This window comes from Musca domestica, unplaced genomic scaffold (assembly GCF_030504385.1).
Source record: "Musca domestica strain aabys unplaced genomic scaffold, Musca_domestica.polishedcontigs.V.1.1 19, whole genome shotgun sequence".
NCBI lineage: Eukaryota > Metazoa > Arthropoda > Insecta > Diptera > Muscidae > Musca > Musca domestica.
The window spans coordinates 8,871,261-8,893,720 of NW_026712245.1; the positions used below are offsets into that span (position 1 = coordinate 8,871,261).

At 35.9% G+C, this 22,460-nt stretch overlaps 4 protein-coding genes across 4 annotated transcripts; 3 read left to right on the forward strand and 1 right to left on the reverse strand.

Moving 5' to 3' along the window:
• Nucleotides 1-4,338: 4,338 nt before the first annotated feature.
• On the forward strand, nt 4,339-10,434 carry LOC101892471 (uncharacterized). Its single transcript, XM_059121231.1, has 4 exons — nt 4,339-4,589; nt 4,663-4,765; nt 4,834-5,785; nt 9,725-10,434. The coding sequence occupies exons 1-4, from the start codon at nt 4,459-4,461 to the stop codon at nt 10,165-10,167; spliced, it is 1,629 nt and encodes a 542-aa protein (XP_058977214.1). The 5' UTR covers nt 4,339-4,458; the 3' UTR covers nt 10,168-10,434.
• Nucleotides 10,435-13,964: 3,530 nt separating this feature from the next.
• On the forward strand, nt 13,965-14,993 carry LOC101892646 (zinc metalloproteinase nas-14). The gene is made up of 2 exons (XM_005175305.4): nt 13,965-14,249; nt 14,312-14,993. The coding sequence occupies exons 1-2, from the start codon at nt 14,033-14,035 to the stop codon at nt 14,920-14,922; spliced, it is 828 nt and encodes a 275-aa protein (XP_005175362.3). The 5' UTR covers nt 13,965-14,032; the 3' UTR covers nt 14,923-14,993.
• Nucleotides 14,994-17,795: 2,802 nt separating this feature from the next.
• On the reverse strand, nt 17,796-18,860 carry LOC101892823 (zinc metalloproteinase nas-14). Its single transcript, XM_011293218.3, has 2 exons — nt 18,588-18,860; nt 17,796-18,526 (listed from the first exon to the last, which is right to left on the reverse strand). Exons 1-2 carry the CDS (start codon nt 18,805-18,807, stop codon nt 17,937-17,939), a joined length of 810 nt encoding a protein of 269 aa, XP_011291520.2. The 5' UTR covers nt 18,808-18,860; the 3' UTR covers nt 17,796-17,936.
• Nucleotides 18,861-21,021: 2,161 nt separating this feature from the next.
• On the forward strand, nt 21,022-22,019 carry LOC101895399 (zinc metalloproteinase nas-14-like). The gene is made up of 2 exons (XM_005191313.3): nt 21,022-21,303; nt 21,367-22,019. Exons 1-2 carry the CDS (start codon nt 21,084-21,086, stop codon nt 22,002-22,004), a joined length of 858 nt encoding a protein of 285 aa, XP_005191370.2. The 5' UTR covers nt 21,022-21,083; the 3' UTR covers nt 22,005-22,019.
• Nucleotides 22,020-22,460: the final 441 nt, after the last annotated feature.

A 22,460-nucleotide genomic window follows, 5' to 3' on the forward strand; every position in this document is an offset into this window, starting at 1 on the left:
CTCGAAATATTGGTTCCACATAGGAAAGTATACATAGATCTTCCTATCTCGCCGAGCTGAGTCGATCTAGCTATGTATGTCCGTCCGTCTGTCCACCTGTCCATGTTAATTTGTAATCACTCTACAGGTCGCAATTATGGCCCGCTTTTCACGAAATTTAGAATGGAGGTGGGGCTAGAGCCAGAATAGTTGCAGTTGCTCTTCAGGTCGCAATTATAGACCGATCGACACGGAAGTTAGCATGGGGCTAGAGCTTAGGGCTGGGCAGAAGCCTTTCAATTTTGATGGTCACCAGGTAATATTTAGTGGGTGAAATAAACCATAATATTTGTCTTAAATTAAAGTCAAATATTCCATTAAACCGCGAATATTTTTAATCCCGACGAAATCACAAATAAACGAACAGGCAATTTCTGACTTTTCCGTAGATGCCGATAGTAAATATTTCGGATATATGTAGCGAAATATATAAAATGTGTATATACAAAGGAAAAGGATGCTAGAATGCTTTTATCCCAAGAATGGCTGGGCTGATTTGGCAAATTTTGTCAATTTAGAAAGCCCTCTTGGCATAAAAGAATATAATATAAAAAATTGCATAAAAAGATGCCAATAAGGATGCTAATATAGATTTTGTAGTATTTTGTGAAATTTTTTTCATTTTTCAAATTTTGTATCGCATGCAATTTTTTTAATTTGACTTATACTATTGAAGTTTATATTTTGTAATATTTTTTCATTATTATTAGGGTTAGGGTTATTATATATTAGGGTTAGGGTTATTATATATTATTATTGCAATTATCGTCCGATCCTCACGAAAGTTTTCACAAGAGTAGGGTCAGGCTCAGAAGGGCTAGGCCTATAGTTTTCAAAGATGTATATATTTTGGGGTTGAAATGGGCCAACAACTAAAAATGTTCCTGATTTTGCAGCCGTTATAAAGGTCAGAAATGGAAACCAAAGGACACGAAATCTCGTCGTTGACGAATATAGCCAAATATCGTAGACAAATTATATTGATGAGTCTAAATTTGGAGATACAGAGGGGCCTCTGGAATTTGGAGATGATCGCAAAATATATAGCGGTTCAAATGAATCAAAACAGAAAAATTTTCCTGAACACACAATTGAAACCAATCGACACGGAATTTTGCATGAGAATAGAGTTAAGGACAGAGAAGGAGTCTAGTATTTTGGAAGACCATTGAATTATATTTAGCTGTAAAATAAACCACAACACCTAACTGCATGACGGAGTGCTAAATAGTGGGCAAATGTCCGTGGTGAAAAAGCTAAGGGTAATATCTGGGCGTTGCTCTATAAAAAGCGAAATCTTCCAATATGGATTTGGACATAAGGCAGCTTCTACCATATTATGGTGTTGTAGAGTATCACATAGTCGGCCCTGCCCTACTATAGCCTTTGCTTACTTGTTTTTCTCATAATATTATTTTATAGGGTAGTATGTGATCGTCTATGCTCATTGATTTTTATTCAAAAAGAAGCTGTCCAAAAGCGAATTACTATTGGTTTTTCAAATGGAAGGTAGTAATAAATTATTCAGGCCTGAATATAAAAAAATAATAAATTATAAAAAGTGCAAGGAAACTAAAACAGATTGGCCTACATTAACAAAAGCCGAGAAGCAATAGTTTCTTAATAGAATTCGAAAAATGTCGTGCATTTTCAAAAAAAAGTGCATTATTCATTGTCCACATATATATAATACAATGTATTTCACTATTTTTAACGTCAAAAGAAACTCACCTTCTTCATTGAGTCATTTTTACTCAATCTTAATTTTTGGTCATTGCGTATCGCTTGTAAAAAGAGTTCCCTCTTTGTTATTGTTGTTCTTATCTAGCTTTCTTCCAATTCTATGAGGTAATTCAGCTTATCTTATCGTTTTCAGGTGTGGTGAAATATTCTTCCCGAATTACTTCCCAATGCAAGCAAATGGAATACAAAGTACAGATACTAGACGACCTATGTTTAATTTGTTTCCAGAATTTAGGAAATACTGTCGAGGTATTAATAGGTTAGATAAATTTTGAGAGAGCAAAACATGTGTAGACTTTTTTTTTTTGCTCAGTACAATATGTCAACAAATGTTACTCATTACATATGACTGGACAAAGAGAGGGCTTATCTAATCGGCTGTTGAGGTGAGCTACTTTAAAATGTTGGTGGAATTGGTTTCAAATGGAAATTATACCTGTTAACGTTTGAACATCTATAACCAAACATTTGTCGGATATTTCTTCGGTGTGGTGTGCAACATCAGTCCTGTGTGAGGGAGTAGAGCAATAAAAGTCGAATATTATTCAGACCAAACAAGTTTTCAAACCTTTATGTCGAATATACAATTTTTTTACAACACAAATACATTAAAAGGTCAACGGACTATTACAGAGATGCCGATAGCCAAGATATCGGATATAAAGCAAAATAGTTATAATCTTTATGTAAAAGAAATTGACAACTGATTTTCACAATTCTCCTCAATGGTCTCTTGCCAAAAAGGGTAAAATTTAAGAAAATCTCGTAAAAATATGCCACTAAAAAGTGAATATTTTTGTAGAATTTTTTTTTTGTCATATTTTTATTGCATGCAATTTTTTTTTCAATTTTACTTACAATTTTGAATTGTACATTTCCTAAAGTTCTTGTACGGCCCGCAACACCATGTGTTGAGGGTATTATATACAGATAGCAATTATCGTCCGATTCTCATGAAATGTTGCATGGGGATTGGATTAAAAAATTTAATTTTCCTGATTTTGCACTAGCTCTACAGGTCGCAATTGAATACTAATCGACATGAAATTTTTGAATGAGGAGAGAGTTAAGGACAGGGAAGAAGTCGAGCATCTTGGATGATCATTGGATTATATTTAGCGGTAAAATGGACTACAACTTTCGTTGAATAAAATTTGAGTAATTAACAACATGGCGGAATGTGTAAATAAGGGTAACATCTGGGTATTGTTCTATGACATTATTTTAAAAACGAAATTTTCCAAAATTGATTTGGACTTAAGGGGGGTTCCAACATATTGTAGTGTTATAGGGTATCACATGGTTGGCCCCGTACGACTCTAGCCTTTGCTTACTTGTTAGTATGTCTGGTAAACCAGCTCGAAATCAAAAAATAAATAAATAAATTGGGACATCTGCACCCCATTAGTTACCCCCTTTCCTACATAGTATGGAGGGTATATTATGTTTGCCAATCCGTTTGTAACTCCTCGAAACATAAATTTTAGACAACACAAAGTATATATATTCTTGATCAGCATAAAATTCTATGTCCATTTAGTGATGTCCGGCCGTCTGTCTGTCAGTCTGTGAAAATCACTATAGCCTCCGAACTAATTGGAGTAGGTCGATAAAAAATTACTTCAATGTGTGTTTGGTCTGCAGGACTTTTGTTATTGAAAATGTGATATATTGGCCCACGTTTAGGTACAGCCCCCATATAACGGCACCTCCCGATATTCGGTATTTTGATGATTTCAGCGACATTATTCACCGGAATTGTATCAAATTTCGCATTTGAAGAACTACAGCCTGTGACTGACAATTGTCTGTGCAGGTCCACGTCTTCGTATAGCCCCCATATAACGGTACCTCCCTATATTCGGTATTTTGATGATTTTAGAGCCATTATTCACCGGAATTGTTTCAAATTTGGTATTTGAGATTCGTAATGGATACTACAGCATATGGCAGAAAATTGTCTGTGCAGGTCCATGTCTTCGTATAGCCTCCATATAACGGTACCTCCCTATATTCGGTATTTTGATGATTTCAGCGACATTATTCACCGGAATTGTTTCAAATTTGGTATTTAAAGTTCGTAATGGGAACTACAGTCTGTGACAGAAAAATGTCTATACAGATCCAGGTCTTCGTATGGGCCCCATATATCAGTACCTCCCTATATTCGGTATTTTGACGAGTTTAGGTACAATACCCATCGAAATTGTTTGAGATGTCGTATTTGACGTTAGTAATGGATTCTATAGCCTGTGACAGAAAATTGTCTATGCTGGTTCAGGTCTTCGCACAGCTCCGATATAATGGTACCTTCCTATATATGATATTTTGATGATTTTAGCTACATTATTCATCGCCAGCTTATACGATTTTGTTGTAATTACCAAAAATAAGCCTTCGTGTACTCTCACCAATATTAAATAGAATACTTCCACAATGGCTATATGTATATCTCCAAAACATTGTTATCTCTTTCTTATCGCCGCCCTACTGATAACGACAGTCACCACCACCACTTGGCCACAATATTCGTCAGACCTGTTAGTCATATTTGGTAACTGAACAAGGCAACATCTATTTTAAAAACGAAAAAATATCGCGTCAACTCAGAGAAAACATACGAACGATCAAATCTTAACCCATTTCGGAATCTTCGAAAAATGAGAAGTTCAGATTATGTTACCATTTAACATATTAAAAATCTGCTGTCTCTTGGGTCTTATAACTGTGAGTGGTGCAACAGAATTTGTCTGTCCCAGATTTTGCAATTGTGATGTATACCTGAAATTAAATCGGGCCCAATGTAGGTGAGCTCTGAATTTCAAAAGTTTCCATGTGGATTTTATTTTCATTTATGAGAATTTAACTTTTTCGCTACAGCGGAAAAAGGCTTATAAGCGCCGATGTGGAATTAACTAAATTTGTGCAAATTTTGGACTTGAGTCACAATGAAATCACTGCCATTGATAATGCTGTCTTTAAGGTATTTAATAATTAATGTTTACAAGACATTTTTTGCTGACAAAATGTTTTCCCTCCCCTAATTTTTAGAAATATAATCACCTCCGTTATCTGAACCTGTCCCATAATGCCATACAAAATCTGGATCTGGATAGTTTTTCACATTTGAAACGTCTGGAAATTTTAGATCTCTCCTACAATCGTCTTGAATATCTCGATGAGCGACTGTTTGAAAGAAATCGTCATTTGGAAAAACTTAGTTTGGAGGGCAACAAATTCATGTCAATTTCCAATAAGCCTCTGCTGAAAAGTTCTTCTTTGAGAATACTTAATTTGAGAAATTCACAATTAAGTTACATACCACCCACATTGTTTGCAGAGCTGCCCAATCTAACGGAAGTGGATTTATCTGAAAATCTCCTGAACACCTGGCGCGTGGAGGATTTTGCTACACTAAAACATTTATCTGAGGTGAAATTGTCACAAAATGTTTTCAAGTGTTCTGAGGATATACAAACCAAAATCGAAAAATTAAAAACTCAACACCCTGGCATAAATATTGAGCTCAAGGAATGTGTAACTACACCGAAATCTCTCACTCTGGGCAGTGAAAAATTCCAAAAAATGGTAATGTTAGATCAGTCAGTAACCGAATCGGAACCAATAAATATTTTCAAACAATGGCGTTTAAATTTTGAAAGTGAAGAGGAATTTGAGGATGATGATGACGACGGTGATGATCTCAATGGCCGTTTCGATGAGGATGATGACACCACCACAGATCTTGCCAATAATGAATGGCTTCGCTTTGCTCCCGATGCCGTTTTGTGTGATATCCAAAAGCCTAAACTATGCCATAGTTATCGCCAATGTTTGGTAAATCTAAACACAGCTTGGCATGAAAAACGCTCCATGGAATCATTTGTCTCAAGCGAATCAAAATTTGCCTTCTTTTTGGGTGCAGCTTGTGGCATAACTGTTGTGATATGTATCCTAACCTGCTCTCTGTGTGTGAAAAATTGCTGTGAATCGAAACGAAAAGGTGAGAAACTTTGGTTAAATTTCATCCAAAACAATGTGGTGAATCCGTTTCCACCTGCAATGTTTTTTACAATGCTACTCAAAATGAGTTGCATTATGTTAGTCATTAATGTTCCAGGGAATGCGTTAACCGATTTTTTTCTGCGTACTTATATGAAAGGTGATGGCAATACCAAGGGCTATATATGTATACACGGTCTTAAAGTGTGGTTCGGCCGGGCTGAACTTTTTCTATCCTCCACCATTTGGAAGAAACTAGAAAATTTTCAACAAAAAAATCCGTCGAAAAATACCGCTCAACTGAAAACCGTTATATGAGGGCTACATGATATCGTGGACCTATATAGCCCATCTTCGGGCCTGCAGACAAAAGACATATGTTTGCTGAATTTTAGCTTCCTATCATAATTAATTCTGACTGTAGCGTGATTACAACAGACAGACGGACGTCTTAGAATTTTGCGCTCATCAAGAATATATATAATTGTTGGGTTTAAAATTATTATTTCGAAGCCATAATTTTGACATTTTTTTTTAAATATTGAATGAAAGAAAAAAAATTTCGGAAATAGCATCAAATTTTAGAATAAGTTTAGATTTGCTCGAATTGGCCATTGGAACCATCAAACAATGTCCGAATGTTGCTCCCTCCCAATACCTCCCTATATACGATATTTTGATGAATTTAGCTACATTATTCACAGTTTATTTAAAGTTTCAAATTGTAATTTGGTAACCAATGCCTATGTAGGTCCACGTCGTATAGACACCAATATAACGGCTATATTCGGTATTTTTTAAATATTAACAGAATTTTTTAAGGTTTTTATTTCCAAATTCGTTCCAAATGGTGGAGGGTATTCAAAGTTCGGCCCGGCCGAACTTACTACTTTTTAACTTGTTTAAATTTCAATCTGAAAAAATGTCGGAAATACCATCAAATTTTAGAATAAATTTAGATTTGTTCAAATTGGTTATCTTTGGCCTTCAAACGGCCAATAAAACCGTCACATGCTGCCCGAATGTTGCTCTGCGGTATTTTGGCCCATTCCCGGCAGAGCGCTTGCTTGAGGTGATCGACACTGTGGAATATTTTAGTGTCAACCTTGCTTTCCAAAATACTCCAGACACAATAGTCGAACGGATTGGTATCCGGAGATTTTGGTGGCCATTGAGCGCTGGAAATGAAGCGAGCAACCTCATTTTGTAACCATTCTTGGGTGGCGCGTGCTGAGTGCGATTGTGCTCAGCCCTGTTGGAATTTCCAGGGTCTGCGGCCAAAATGTTTGAGTGCCCAAGGCTTTAATACAACCTCCAGAATTTTTTCACGATAATATTCGGCATTTATTCTGATGACACGCTCGATTAATACGAGCGGAGAGCGACAATCGGCTGTTATGGCGGCCCACACCATCACCATGGCCGGCGCTTGAGTTCTGGTGGCCAAACGAAGGTGCACATTTTCAGCTGACCTCTTTGGCAAGTAAACACGTTCATTTTGTTTGTTTACAAACTGCTGGACAATGAATGTTTCCTCATCGGAGAAAACCAAATTCGGCAGTTTGCCACTTTCGGCCAAGCAAAGCAACTCTAGCTCTTTTGAGTCTATTTTCTTTCTGTTGCGGTGTAAGTTCTTGCACTTTTTGGAATTTCAATGGCTTTACCCCGAGCTTATTTTTCAATATTTGCCGAATGGAATATTGCTATATGTTTACCTCACGAGCCATTTTTCGGCCACTGTGACGTGGGTTACGATCAAGTCGCTTCTTTATTTTCGAACCTTTTCTGCTGATTTTGCTGTTTTCATCTGTCCACTTCCTTGAGATTCGGGCTACGCTACCAGTATCACGGTAACGAGCGATGGTACGAGACACAAAAGATTTATTCACATTTAAATGCTGGAGTGCTCTAACGATAGCCACTTGTGGTTTTCCAGCCAAATATAAAGAAATCACAATATCACGCTTGAACTCCATCACAAATAATTTTTTTTCTTGAAAATTCTCACTAAAATTATTTTGTACGCTTGTAAACAATTTAATGAGTTGTCACTGAAATAATTTTAACAGCTGTCGGACGAGTGGCTTAGAAATGACAGAAATCTGAAATTGGCTGCAGTTTTTTCATCTCACCCTGTATACCGCAATTGTTCAAATATCGTATTCATAATTCGTAATAGTTACTACAGCCTTTTATAAAAATTTTGGTACACGCCTTTATATAGCTCCCATATAACAGTATCTACCCATATTCGGTATTTTCATGATTTTAGAGACATTATTCACATACCTATGCAGAGCCACGTCTTTCTGTTTTCATTTATTATTTTCTATTTTCATTTAATCGGTAACTTTCATTTTTTATACCCTCCACCATACTATAGAGGGTATGTTAACTTTGTCATTACGTTTGTAACTCCTCGAAATACCCATGTCAGACCCAACAAAGTATATATATTCTTGATCAGCGTAAAATTCTAAATCGATTTCGCGATCTGTCTGTCTGTGTGTGTCTCTGTCTGTCTGTTGTAATCACGCTCTTAGCGTCATTATTCAAATTACGTATTTAGAGTTCAGAATGGGAACTACAGTCTTTGACAGAAAATTTTCTTCGTATAGGCCCTACATATCGGTACCTCCCTATATTCTGTATTTTGAGGATTTTTAGTACAATATTCACCGAAATTGTTTGAGATGTCGTATTTGAAATTCGTAATGAGTGACAGGTCTTCGTATAGCTTCGATATAACCGTACCTCCCTATCTATATACGGTATTTTGATGATTTTAGCTACATATTCACCGTCTACTTCAAGTTTCGAATTTGAATATGGTAAAGGCTTATCACAAACAATGCCTATGTAGATCCACGTCGTATAGACCCCAATCTAAAGGCTATATTCGTTATTTTTAAGAATTTAACAAAATTTTTAACCGATTTTATTTATTTTTTTGAGAAAAATTCCAAATTCGTTCCAAATGGTTGTCGTTGTTTTTTTTTAATTTTTAAAATTTTTTCCAATTGGTGGATGGTATTAAAAGTTCGATCCGGCGGAACTTAGACGCTTCTTTACTGGTCTTTTTTTGTTCTTAATGAAGACAAATGCAGATTTTTCGTGAATATCTTCAATGAATAAAAAAAACAGTCTAGCTATCAACGTTTCGTTTGCGTAAAGATCAAATGATTTCTAATCAATTCGATATCAGATTGCTTTTTCCCTCTCCTGGGAGCGAAAAAAATCAAGAGTTCTCTCTTTTGTCTCGTTTTAGCAATATCAAACACATGCACACTAAATTGAGCCAACGAAATTATTTTTTCCGCTCGATTTTACTCTTAGAGTGAAATATTACCCCATTTCGAGCGATTCGAGCTTCGTACAAAACTCACACTCTTCGAGCACATCCGCAAAGGAAGAAGTTTCACTCCTAAGAGAAAACGAGCAAATCTGTGCTCTGATTTTGTATAATAATGCTCCTCGCAATATATTCATTAGTAATGTCAAGGGAATCTCTTGATTTTCTAATCTGCAACAAATGCAAATCGAGAAGAAAAACGTTTTTACCATGACTACTCTGTTTTTATTATGTTTTTAAGTACCTTTTGATGTCATCAATATGAAAAAAAGAAAAGCAAGCTGTATATATCCCAAATTTATACAAAACCCTACAATTGTATTTAATTTCAGCATATTGCACATCCCCATTGCATGTGTTAAACGCGTCCGATTTTAAATATGAAATTCAGTCTAATTATGACAATGCTTCTATTGTTATTGGCTTTTATGTTTTCATACATATCGTTCATATTTCCAATTATTTTATGCGGTTTTAAGGACGTGACCAACTTCTTTCGATTCTCGGAAATCCAAATCGTCAATTATACATATATCTTTTATTTTAATATATAAAAACCCAACTCAAAACAATCTAATCTTCTTACAGATCGTTTAAGCCAAGTGGAACATGCCGAAAACGATGATAACGACGAAGTGAATACTCAACCGCTAGCACGTCAACAACTCCCGCCCCATGTTAGGCGACAACCAAGACGACGCCCTGCCACCCATCCTCCACAACGTGCACCGGTCATACGCTATGAAGGTCCTGTGGCCGAAAATTTCTTATCCCGTTTATTTGGACGTCCGGCACGTCGCCAATATTATCGAACCATTAATCAAAACACAGCCACCCTGATTAGACGTTTAAGTCGCAGTAATTTATTTAACAATCGCTTAAGTCAACATTTTACCGAGAGACAAAATTCAACGGATGTCAACAATGCGGAGGCGAACACTTACTCACCATCGGCCCCTAGACCAGAAACACCACCACCATGTTATGGTGATGTGGTGCGGGTCAGTGATTGTGAGGAAGGACGAAAGTAGGCAAATTGAATGATGTAAATGAAAATGGATAAAAACGAAAGTTTATTGAAAAACTAAAACTGAAATAAAATTTCAAACAATTATCAATATGTATTACAATAAAAATACTAACATACGACGTTAAATAATTACACTGTACAACACAAAAAGACTGCGTCGAGAATTATGAAAGTAGAGTTAAAAAAGAGACACGTGTATCGTCCTTTTGAAGGAGAGCATCACAAATTCCCCCCTTTTTGGAAAATTTCGGACCAAGATTCTTCGAAATCCGTGCATTTTAGATTTATAGTGTCTTCGGCAATATTGCAAATAAAAATATGAAAAATATGTCAAAAAACTTTACCCTCAAGGGAGTCAATAAGGAATACGTTTTGCTTTTTTTTTTTTTTCGATATGATTAAAAACTACTATAGTTACTAGAAAACGTCTATGTAAAAATCTCCAACAAAGCATAATTTTAGAAGGATGACGTCAGAAACGATTATGTTCTACATAAAATTTCATTAAAAATCTCAGAATAAACCATATAAATAGGTACAAAAGTTTTTATGAAAATTATAAATATCCTTTTATACTTGATTTTTTTTGCCATAGGTGCCATGACAAAATATCATCAATTTTTATTAATAAAAAAGTAAGGTTTATATATGAAAAATAATACTCCTTTTCCCAATTCGTGTGTGTTTTGGAAAATCCTAAGTGGACTTTATATAACTCGTTTTTCGATCAAAACCCCTTGGGAGTTTCGGGTTCTAAGGCCCAAGTTAGTTAAGACCTTTATATTGTTTTTACTTTATACAAAGAAACTCCTATAGTTGAGGTACATTTCGCAAAATGTATGATAGAGCTTTGAAATTTTTTAGAAATTCTAGGATTATATCCAGAATCATTGCTACAGAAAATGAGTCATATCCATCCATTTTTTTGATTAGCCCCCATGGTAGGAAAATTTTCGATAATTTTTTACGACTATGCTATATTTTGGCAAATATTTTGGATCGGCCGAACTTAAATCCCTTTCTACGTGGGCTTTAACTTCGGCCGAGCCAAACTTATTATACCCTCCACCACGATGTTTATCAAAGCAAAATGAAATAAAGAGTACAAAATGTTAACTAAGAATATCAATCAGTTTTAATTAAAATAAAACAATTAACAGGTATCAGTCGGTTTTTGCCGACGGGTACCCTCAGCTATTGTCCATTTATTTAAACATATTTTGGAATCCGCATTTATTATACATCATGTTGAGCCTTTATGGGGGAGAATCCGAAGGAGTTGGACAACATTTGATAAATGTATAATATAAATATTGCAACGTGCCGTATTAGTTCTATGTCACTTGATATGAGATATGTGAAAATTTTTAGAGAATTGTGTATGAGGTGTCAGATGAAATTTTTTACTTTTTGTGGGGGAGGTATCAGGTATTAGAAGGAGTGGGTAGAAACATTCATTCACATCAGATATCTTGTTTAGGGAAATATTAAGATATACCAGGTTTGAATGGAATCGCTGACTAATTTCGTAAGTTATGTGATATTTAATTATTTAAAATTGTTATAGCTTGTGGGGGAGGTACCACAAATATCACACCATATCTTGTGTTAGTAGAAATATTAAAATGTGTGAAGTTTAAAAAGAATCCGATGCTTATTTCGCATTTTTATGGCGTTTTGTTATTAAAAATTTGTTCCCTCTGTGTGGAAAATACCAGAAGTAGTAGAAATATTGGGATGTGTGAAATGTTAAGAGAGTCGAATGCTTATTTTGCATTTTATGAGGTAAATAAATATTCAACATTTTGAACCGGGAGGGGGTATCAGAAGGTGTGGACCGATCTCTGTCATCTTTATAACAGATTTTGTCTTGACGGATATATTGAGATGTACTAAGTCTGAATTTTGAGTTTTATGAGATTCATGGATATTCAAAATTTCGACAATTTATGGGGGAGGTACCAAAAGTAGTGCACCGATACATCCCATCTTCGCAGCAGATCTTGTGTTAGTAAAAATAATGCGAGAACCGGATGCTTATATTGGATTTTATGCTCCTTTGGTAATTCAAAATTTTGACCATTTGTAGGGGCGGTAAAAGAAGGAATAGTCCGATCTTCACCAACTTTAGAACAGATCTTGTGTTAATGGAAATAATGAAATGTGCCAAGTCTAAATGTAATCGGATGTAAATTTTGCGTTTTATGAGCTTCATGGATATTAAAAAATTGACTTTTCGTATGGGGGTAACAGAAGGAGGGGTCCAATATATTCCATATTCACACCAGACCTTGGGTTAATAAAAATATTGGGATGTGTGAAATTTGAAGACAATCGGACTATCACATCACATATTAAAAGGGTTATAATTATTAAATATATTGAACATTTGTGGGGAAAGGTACTTAATGGAATGGACCGATATTGGCCATTTTCGCACCTGACTTAGCAATGATGCAAAAATTAGGATTTCCGAATTTGAAGCAAAATCGGATTATCCTTTCTCATTCTGTGCAATAAAATATTTTTTATTTCTTTTTTGAAAATTTCGACCTATTGCGGGGCAGGTACTGGAAAGAGTGGACCAATATTGCCCATCTCCAAACTCGATCTAAATTTGATAATAATATTACGGTATACCAAGTTTGGATCAAATCGGATACTCCCTTCGATAGTTATTGTGCGCACCATCCTGACAGACGGATGTACATCGTTAGATCGACTTCAAATGTCCTGAAACGGATATTTTCCACAGAGACTTAGTATCTAAAAGCGTTATTTCCATGAGGCACGTTTTGGTCGTATCAAATGATATGTAGCCTCTCTAGCCATATGACTGAGGGTATAAAAATAACATAAAATAACGAAACCCATATTATATTTGGTAAGAAATTGTGGAAGAATACTTCAAAATACTTAAAATCGGAAGGTACCGTTATATGGGGTCTATGCTTTGTTCAAAACTCTAAATTAAATTATGTGGGTTCTAGCGTGATTTCACTAGACAGATAGGCGGGCATAGCTAATCGAAATCGAGAATTTTACGCTGATCAAGAATGCATACACTTTTTGGGGTCCCGACGAATATTTCGTTAAAATTATCAATATAGGCCCACCTTTTGTATATCCCTTATAGAGGCGTTGAACACTTCTTCCATACAAATCGCAATGTAGGTCCATGTCCCGTTCTACGGTCCATACACATAATGCTCCTGATTTCAATAATTTCGAGGTTCTTCACCATATTGCCCAGATTTTGTTGACTGGAGAGTTAAATTTAAATCAAAGGGTATTTTTGGTCCCTCAATTATACATTCTAATATTAAATTTTCCACAGCTTCCGCTTGATTATTCTTTCAAGAAATTTCTCTGTAAATAGTGTCAAAAGAATTTAATTTTTTCGATATTTATTCACAACTGTTTACGTATTACAAGGCCCCTAAACATAGGTTCCAATTTATGTGAAATTTGTACGAAAAAACCCCAACTATAGAATCAACTAGTCGATTTAGTTTGACACTAATCAGTTGCATTCACATGAATATTAATAAGTTTAATTTCTAGGTTTCAAGCACTTCAAATGCCAAGAATGTTACCCTTTTTACTACTTCTTGTTATAATTGAATTAAATGCGTAACCCACATGCAGTCCAGATAAGATTTGGTCATCGCGTGTTGATTGCAATCAACAATAAATTTACAGTCTAGAATCCTCGATAAGAGTTTCTTCAACTCTATTTTATATAAAAAAATCAGACATTTATCAAAATTGTTTTCCTATAAATTACCCGATTTTGGGCCACAGTATTAACACTCGAGTCTAGAAATTTCAGCGAAGAAAATCAAAGTAAAAACCGCCACTCCACAATGCCAACAACATTATTCACATTTGCCACAACAATCACCGTATTTTTGGCAATTTCATGGTCTGCGCTGTCCATCGAGACCTACGATGATTATCAAAATCCCGAACATGCCGATTTTATCGAAGGAGATATAATGCCAGACTTCCCCACACGCAATGGTTATCCCAATCGAAAATGGTTTAATGGAGAAATTAAATATGTTTTCAGCAGCAATTTCAGTAAGTTACCACTTGGCAGGATCTGCACATGCTTAAGTATTTATGCGTTTCCTTTATTCCAGCTGAAGCTCAAAAGGAACCCATTCGCCAGTGCTGTCGAGAGTTGGCAAATCGTACTTGTGTTCGTTGCCGTGAAACTATACCTCTAGACATTGGTTTTGTCTACTTCAAAAATGAGCCAATCGGTTGTTTCTCTCAGATCGGTTTCCAGCACTCATGGTACCAGATAATTAATTTAGGACCCGGTTGTCTGAAAAATTACATTCTGGTTTGTCACGAGATCATACATGCTCTGGGCTTTGACCACAGCCACAATGCCTACAATCGGGATGACTACGTTCGAATTAATTTCGAAAATATCAAGGAAGGACAGGAACATAATTTCCTCAAAAAAAATGACACATATGATTGCCTAGTGCCGTATGACAGAGAGAGTACAATGCATTATGGCCCACTTACCTTTTCGAAAAATGGCCTGGAAACTATAACACCATTGGATGGAAACTATACGGGTATGGGACAACGCAAAGAACTGAGGCAATCGGATATTGACAAAATTAATAGAATGTATTGCTTTAATAATTGTACGGCAACAACGAATACCACCACAACAACAACAACCACAACCGTGGCTACCACCACAACATCGGAGGAGCCAACAACAATTGTATAGGCCAGCAATCTATGCCCGTAATTTATGTAATTTAGAAGTTAAGAAATTCCCTGCTAAGGATGTAATAAAAACTATAATCGAAAATGTGTAAGGCTTTAATTACACTGTGCAACAAAATTTAATTTTTTCAATAACTAGGGGCAAATTGAGCAGAATTTGAAAGTAGAGCAAAAACAAGACGACACGTGTATCGGCGTTTTGAAAGTCTGCATCGCACAGTAACCTAAAAACAAAACAAACTACCCTTTTCAACCGTGATTTTTAGGTATATGGTGTCTTTAGCAATATTGCAGATAAAAATATGAGAATATTTTTTTCGAAAGTTTAAATTCTCGTGCGAGTCAAAAATAGGTCTTTTTGTCCGTTTTTTTAAATACGGTTCAAAACACCATTTAAACGGATCGTGGCAAGTCTTATTTGTCATAATATTCTACTATAGGTTCTAGAAGACGTAAAAGACGTAAAGTCTTACATAAACGCCAGGATTCATATTTATTAAAGAGACAGTTTTGGGTTAAAGGCATACCTTGTGTGAGTTTGTGTATAAATCTCCAATAAATCGTCATTTTAGAAGGATGAGGTCAAAGACCAAAATATTCTTTATCAAATTTCACTATAAGTTACTAAAGAAAAGAATTCTCTATTTTCATTGTATACCAAAAAAAAACATGATCGTTTCCAAAAAATCAAAAAAAGTCCTTAATTTTTTATCTATTTTCCCCGGCCTTGTTTCATTTCCACGACAGAAACTAATTAGAATTTTATTTTAGGCGGATGGTCAAAAGAAGAAATATTCTCCCCCAAATGTCCTTATAAATTTTAGAATAAATCGTATATCTAGGTACAATAATTTTTAAGAAAATAGCCGGTTTGGGTTGTGAAAATGCCCAGTAGACTTTAAAAGACGTTCTGGGTAGTGGAATTACGGTTTTAGACCCTAGGTCTCTTTGGACCAAATCCGTTTCAGAACATTTGGAGTCGATCTAGCCATGTCCGTCCGTCCGTCCGTCCGTCCATCTGTCTGACTGCTAAGAGTCCACGATATCTCTCGAAAAGAGTATTCGATTTTACATCGTAATATTTTTGTCAAACTTATATCGAGTTCGGCGATGGGCAATATCGGTATACTCCTTCTGGTACCTCCCCCACAAAAGTTCGAAATTTTCAAAGACTATATTTTCTGCACAAAAAGGGAAAGGTTAATCTGATATTGCTCCTCACCCACAAAGGGTTAAAATTTTGAATAAGTACAACTTTAATTAGTTGTGATGTAAGAGTTCGCTTGTCTGCAAATTTCACGCATCCCAATATTTATATTAACCCACGGTCTTGTGCTAAAATGGAATATTTCGGTACACTGCTTCCGGTACCTACCCCACAAATTTTCGAAATCTTCAAAAAAAAAAAATAGATTTTCTATACAGCAAACGATAATCCGATTTTGCTCTAACTTTGCAAATCGTTATATTTGCGTCACTTCTAGGTCTGGTGCAAAAATTAATAATATCGGTCCACTATATCAAGTACCTCCCTCCAAAAGGGTCAACATTTCGAAAATTTTAAAACACTTATAAAATGTGACGTAAGAGACTGATCGTCTTTAAATTACACACATCAAAATATTTTTATTAACCCAAGATCTGGTGTGAATACGGAATATATCGGTCCACTCCTTCTGGTAACTCCCCCATAAAATGTCAAAATTTTGAATATCCATGAAGCTCATAAAATGCACAATTAACATCCGATTCCATTCAGACTTGGCATATCTTAATACTTCCACCAACATAATATCTGTTATAAAGATGGTTGAGATCGGACCATTCCTTCGGGTACCTCCCCCACAAAGAGTCAACGATTTAAATAAACAAAACGATTATGAAATCCGAAATAAGCATCCGGTTCTCTCCATATTTCACACATCTGATTATTTCTACCAACACAATATATGATATGAAAATGGCATATATCGGTCCACTCATTCTGGTACCTCCCACACAAAGGCTCAAGATGTTGAATATCCATGAAGCTCATAAAACGCGCAAAGAGAATCCGATTGCTTTCAGACTTGGTATATCTCAATATTTCCATCAACACAAGCACTGTTATAAAGATGGTAGCCTCCCCCACATAGTGTTCAAGATTTTGGAAAACAAAACGGTCAGAAATGCGAAATAAGCATCTAACTCTCTTGAAATTTCACACAAACAAACATTTTTTCTAACACAAGATCTCTTGTGAAGATGCTATATATCTGCGAACCCCTTCTGTTACCTCACCCACCCTCCTCATTAAAAATTATCACATATCTCATGTAAAGTAACGGAAGTTATCAATATAGTCCAAACCTGGCACGTCGCAATACTTAGTTCATATTTATTTTGGTACTATACGAAATGTACAATATTGTCAAATTCTTTCAAACCCCACTCCATAGAGAAGTCAAAATATTTTTAAATGATAAGGGGATTACATCTGTCGGCAAAACCAACCGATACTCTTGTTAGCTTGCTTTTCGTGGTAGACTATCACCACGCCTTTTTAGCTTTATTTAGATAATCTACTGTTTTTCCCCCGTTATTATCGAATAAAAATGGCATTTTGTCGCACGGTGTAACATAATTTTCGGTCCATATTGCTGTATAAGTCTACATTGCTCGCCTTAAACATATATTGGGTGAAATTTCGATTACATTTTTAATATTTTATTTATTTTACTGTAATGACGCCTCAACATTTTGAGTCTTTGTAAATTTCCCCCGAAATTGGATGTTAAGAGTTGCTGAATGTATTCCTGTCACAACAGTCCAGTTATTTGCAGTTATCTATTGATTTCGGGAGTCATGAATTATATATTAATCCAAAACAGTGAATTTGCTTCGTTCGTTTTTATTAAATTTTTAATAATTATTTTTTTTTTTAATTTGTTAATAATTAAAAGTTTAATTGCGTACCTCTACCACACAATATGGTATGAATATTAAAATGAGTTTAAACACAAAAATTAAAATCTACTATAATATTGTTGTTGTTGCAGCAGTTGTTGTGGTTGTTGAAGTCGTAGTATTTGTCGTTGCCGTACAATTATTGAAACAATACATTCTATTAATTTTCTCAATATCGGAATCCGCAATTCTATTACGTTGACCCATTCCCGTATAGTTACCATCGAGTGGTGTTATTGTTTCGTTGCCATTTTTTGAAAAGACATAGGGTCCATAGCCCATTGCACTTTCTCTGTCATAGGGAACCAGACAATCCAGGGAATCTTCCTTTTTTTCGAAATTATACCCATTTCCTTCTTTGATATTTTCGAAATTAATTCGAACGTGATCATCACGATCATAGGAATTGTGAGCATGGCTGAAACCTAAAGCATGAATAAACTCATGACAAACTATGACATGATTCTTTAGGCAATTGGGTCCCAGATTCATAATCTGTACCCATGTATACTGGCAGCCGACTTGAGAGGAACAACCCACCGGATCGTTTTTGATGTACACATATTCATAGTCCAGAAAAATAGTTTCACGGCAACGAACACAAGTTTTGTTCTCCAGTTCACGGCAACACTGGCGAACCGTTTCCTTTTGAGCTTCAGCTGAAATGAAGGGGATAAATAAATATTGGCCCATGAAAAACCATTTGCAGGTGTTGCTTACTAAAACTACTGGAGAAGACATATTTAATGGTGTTATTTGGCCATTTTCGATTTGGAAAACCATTGCGTGTGGGAAAATCTGGCATGATATCACCTTCAAAGTAGCCAGCCATTTCGGGGTTATGATCATCATAGTCGTTCTGCTCAATGGACATTACAGCCCAGGAAATAGCCAAAAATATGGCTATTGTTAAAATATTTCGTAGCAAAGTTTTGGACATTTTTAACACTTTGACTTTCTTGATTTGAAGTTTGTATAGAATTGTAAAACTTTTGGTAATATTTTGGCCATTTATATTCCAAAACAGTGGGAGTTGCATTGTGCATTTTTTTAATAATACAAAAGGGTCAAATTATTGCCATCGGGGGAGAGACAGAAAATCATTTGCTGATTACAATCGATCGTGGAATAAATGTTGGTAGCCACTTGCAATCTTATCATGGCTGCAGATGGTTTACCCATTTAATTCAAGATATAACAAGGAGTCGTAAATAAAGGGTAACATTCTCAGCCGGTACACGTGCCCGACGCAGTTATATATGTTATGATTTTAAAGAAGAAAGCATTACCCCTTTGAGACCTAACATACTGGGAGGTCTAAATTGTTTTTCCCTTTTTTCAAAAATTTCGGCTTAAGATTGATAAAAATCTGATTTGCTTTGATCTCGTTTAAAAAGAATTTTTAACTATATTTTGAAAAATGAACCAAGACAACCCATTTGGTGACTCGATTTAGGGTTAAAACTCTTGACCTTAATAGAGATATTATCCAAGAGACTATATAGGGTGAAATAAAAAACTGCAACAAAGTCAAATGCCATAGTTTTTACATTTTTTGTTTAAATTTTATTGAATGAAAGCAAAAAATGTCGGGAATAGCAGCAAATTTTAGAATATGTTTAGATTTGTTCGAACTGGTCACCTTTGGCACGAATTATGATCTTCAAACGGCTAATGAAACCGACACACTCTGCCCGAATGTTGTTCTGCGGTATTTTGGCCCATTCTCGGCGAAGCGCTTGCATGAGGTGATCGACACTTTGGTAGTTTTTAGTGCCAACCTTGCTTTCCAAAATACTCCGGACACAATAGTCCAACGGATTGGTATCCGGAAATTTTAGAGGTCACTGTGCGCTGGAAATGAAGCGAGAAACATCATTTTGTAACCACTCTTTTTGCTGAATACGATGGTGCTGAGTCCTGTTGGAATGTCCAAGGTCTACGGCCAAAATGTTTGCGTGCGCAAGGCTTTAATACGCCCTCCAGAATATTTTCGTGGTAGTATTTGACATTTATTCAGATGCCATGGTCGATTAATACGAGCTGAGAGCGATCATCGGCTGTTATGGCGGCCCACACCATCGCCATGGCTGGCGCTTGAGTTCTGGTGGCCAACCGAAGGTGCACATTTTCAGCTGACCTCTTTGGTAAGTAAACACAATCATTTTCTTTGTTTACAAACTGCTGGACAACGAATGTTTTCTCATCGGAGAAAACCAAATTCGGCAGTTCACCTTTCGGCCAAGAGGAGCAAATCTTTAGCTCTTTTGAGTCTATTTTCTTTCTGTAGAGGTGTAAGTTATCGCGCTTCTTGGAATTTCAATGGCTTTACCCCGAGCTCATTTTTCAATATTTGCCGAATGGAATCTAGCGATATGTTCAGCTCACGAGCCACTACGACGCGGGTTTCGATCAAGTCGCTTCTTTACTTTTCGAACCATTTCTGCTGATGTTGCACTTCCTTGACGTCGGGCTACGCTACCAGTATCACGGTAAGGAGGGGTGGCATGACCACAAAAGATTTATTCACATTTCAATTCTGGAGTACTCTAACGATAGTCACTTGTGGTTTTCCAGCCAAATAAAAAGAAATCACACTATCACGCTTGAATTCCATCACGAATACATTTGTTTCTGGAGAATTCTCACCAAAATGCTTTGGTATGCTTGTAAAAAATATAATGAGCTGTCACTGAAATAATTTTAACAGCTGTCGGACGAGTAGCTTAGAAATTACTGCAGTCTGAAGTTGGTTGCCGTTTTTTTCATATAACCTTGTATATCAAAAATGATCGGATTTTAAGGAATCTGTATCCGACAATTCCAAAAAATGTCGAAGAAGTGGAACTTGGCGCATCCGCTATTTTCAGCTCTACTTTCATAATTATTGTTTCTGTTACACAGCGTAATTGTTTTAGGAGCGTGTTTTGAATGAGAATATCGACCCCCTTTTATGGCACCTTGTTAATTGAATCAAACGCGTAACCCAATATCAGACCAGATAAGATGACTGGAAGTATTTGACTATCGATTGATTGTAATCAACAAATGTTTGTCTGTCTTTCCCATCGATAATATTTAATTGACCCCTCTGAAAAACCCCCAAAAATTCAGTTCCCACAGTTTTGAATATAAATGACTGAATTTTTAACAAAAATAACAACATTTGCTTGTAGTCTTCCAACTTTGAAAGTCTAAGTGAAACACGCCTTCAAAATGTCGAGGACTTTGCTAAGAAATTCTCTAACAATTGCCATATTTTTGGCAATTTCCTGGGCCGTGTTGTCCATTGAGGAGAACGATTACGATGAGAATAATCCCGAGTTAGCTGGCTACCTTGAAGGTGATATCGTGCCCGATTCTCTCACACGCAATGGTTATCCCGATCGAAAATGGCCAAATAACACCATTAAATACGTCTTCTCCTGGAGTTTCAGTAAGTTTCCGCTTGAAATGACTTTCCAGGAACGCATATTTATTTGTCCCCCTCCCTTTTTAGCTGAAGCCCAAAAGGAAACGGTTCGCAAGTGTTGCCGCGAACTGGAAAACAGAACTTGTGTTCATTGCCGTGAAACTATTTTTCTGGATTATGGTTATGTGTACCTTACCAACGAGGAGGGGGGTTGTTTCTCTCAAGTTGGCTTCCAACCCTATCCATTTGCCCAGATTATGAATCTGGGACCTAATTGCCTAAAGAATCATGTCATAGTTTGTCATGAGTTCATGCATGCGCTGGGTTTAAGCCATGCTCACAACTCCTATGATCGTGATGATCACGTTCGAATTAATTTCGAAAATATCAAAGAAGGAAATGAGTATAATTTCGAAAAAAAGGAAGATTCATTGGATTGTCTAGTTCCCTATGACAGAGAAAGCTCAATGGGCTATGGACCATATGTCGGTTCAAAAAATGGCAACGAAACAATAACACCGCTTGATGGTAACTATACGGGAATGGGTCAACGTAAAAGAATTGCAGATTCCGATATTGAGAAAATTAATAGAATATATTGCTACAATAATTGTACGGCAACAACAAATACTACAACTACAACAACCACAACAACTTCTGCTACAACTACAATAACGGAGGAAACTACAACGACGGAGGAAACAACAACAACTATTATGTGGTAGATTTTCTTTGACATTTATCAATGTCATTTATCATTATAATAACAATAATATTTATGTTAGTAATACGCAATTAATCTTAAAGAATTATTTAAGAATTCAATAAAAATAATGAAACCTGTAATATAAACTAAACGAAGGCACTTTTTGAAATTAATATAAGTTAAACTGTATTGATTCCCAAAAGGAAAAAGGATTCTTTGATTCTATTGAACTGTTTGTCAGATATGAATTCAGGAATTCTAAACATCCTATTTCACGGGAAATTTTAAGAGGCCTATGTATAGGCCTTTTTATACCCTCAGCCATATTGCTAGAGAGGGTATATATCATTTGATACGGCCATAACATGCCTAGATGAAATAAAGATTTTAGACCCTAGGTCTCTTTGGACCAAATCCGTCCCAGGACATTTGGAGTCGATTTAGCGATGTCCCTCTGTCTGACAGTCTGGTGCGC

What these genes read in the sequence shown, in the direction of transcription:
- LOC101892471 (XM_059121231.1), top strand. Translation starts at nt 4,459, where the DNA reads ATGTTACCATTTAACATATTAAAAATCTGCTGTCTCTTGGGTCTTATA. An exon ending in TTAAATCGGGCCCAATGTAG is followed by an intron (nt 4,590 to 4,662) that starts GTGAGCTCTGAA and finishes TTTTCGCTACAG; the next exon opens with CGGAAAAAGGCTTATAAGCG. An exon ending in TTGATAATGCTGTCTTTAAG is followed by an intron (nt 4,766 to 4,833) that starts GTATTTAATAAT and finishes CCTAATTTTTAG; the next exon opens with AAATATAATCACCTCCGTTA.
- LOC101892646 (XM_005175305.4), top strand. Translation starts at nt 14,033, where the DNA reads ATGCCAACAACATTATTCACATTTGCCACAACAATCACCGTATTTTTG. An exon ending in TGTTTTCAGCAGCAATTTCA is followed by an intron (nt 14,250 to 14,311) that starts GTAAGTTACCAC and finishes CCTTTATTCCAG; the next exon opens with CTGAAGCTCAAAAGGAACCC.
- LOC101892823 (XM_011293218.3), bottom strand. Translation starts at nt 18,807, where the DNA reads ATGTCCAAAACTTTGCTACGAAATATTTTAACAATAGCCATATTTTTG. An exon ending in TGTCTTCTCCAGTAGTTTTA is followed by an intron (nt 18,527 to 18,587) that starts GTAAGCAACACC and finishes CCTTCATTTCAG; the next exon opens with CTGAAGCTCAAAAGGAAACG.
- LOC101895399 (XM_005191313.3), top strand. Translation starts at nt 21,084, where the DNA reads ATGTCGAGGACTTTGCTAAGAAATTCTCTAACAATTGCCATATTTTTG. An exon ending in CGTCTTCTCCTGGAGTTTCA is followed by an intron (nt 21,304 to 21,366) that starts GTAAGTTTCCGC and finishes CTCCCTTTTTAG; the next exon opens with CTGAAGCCCAAAAGGAAACG.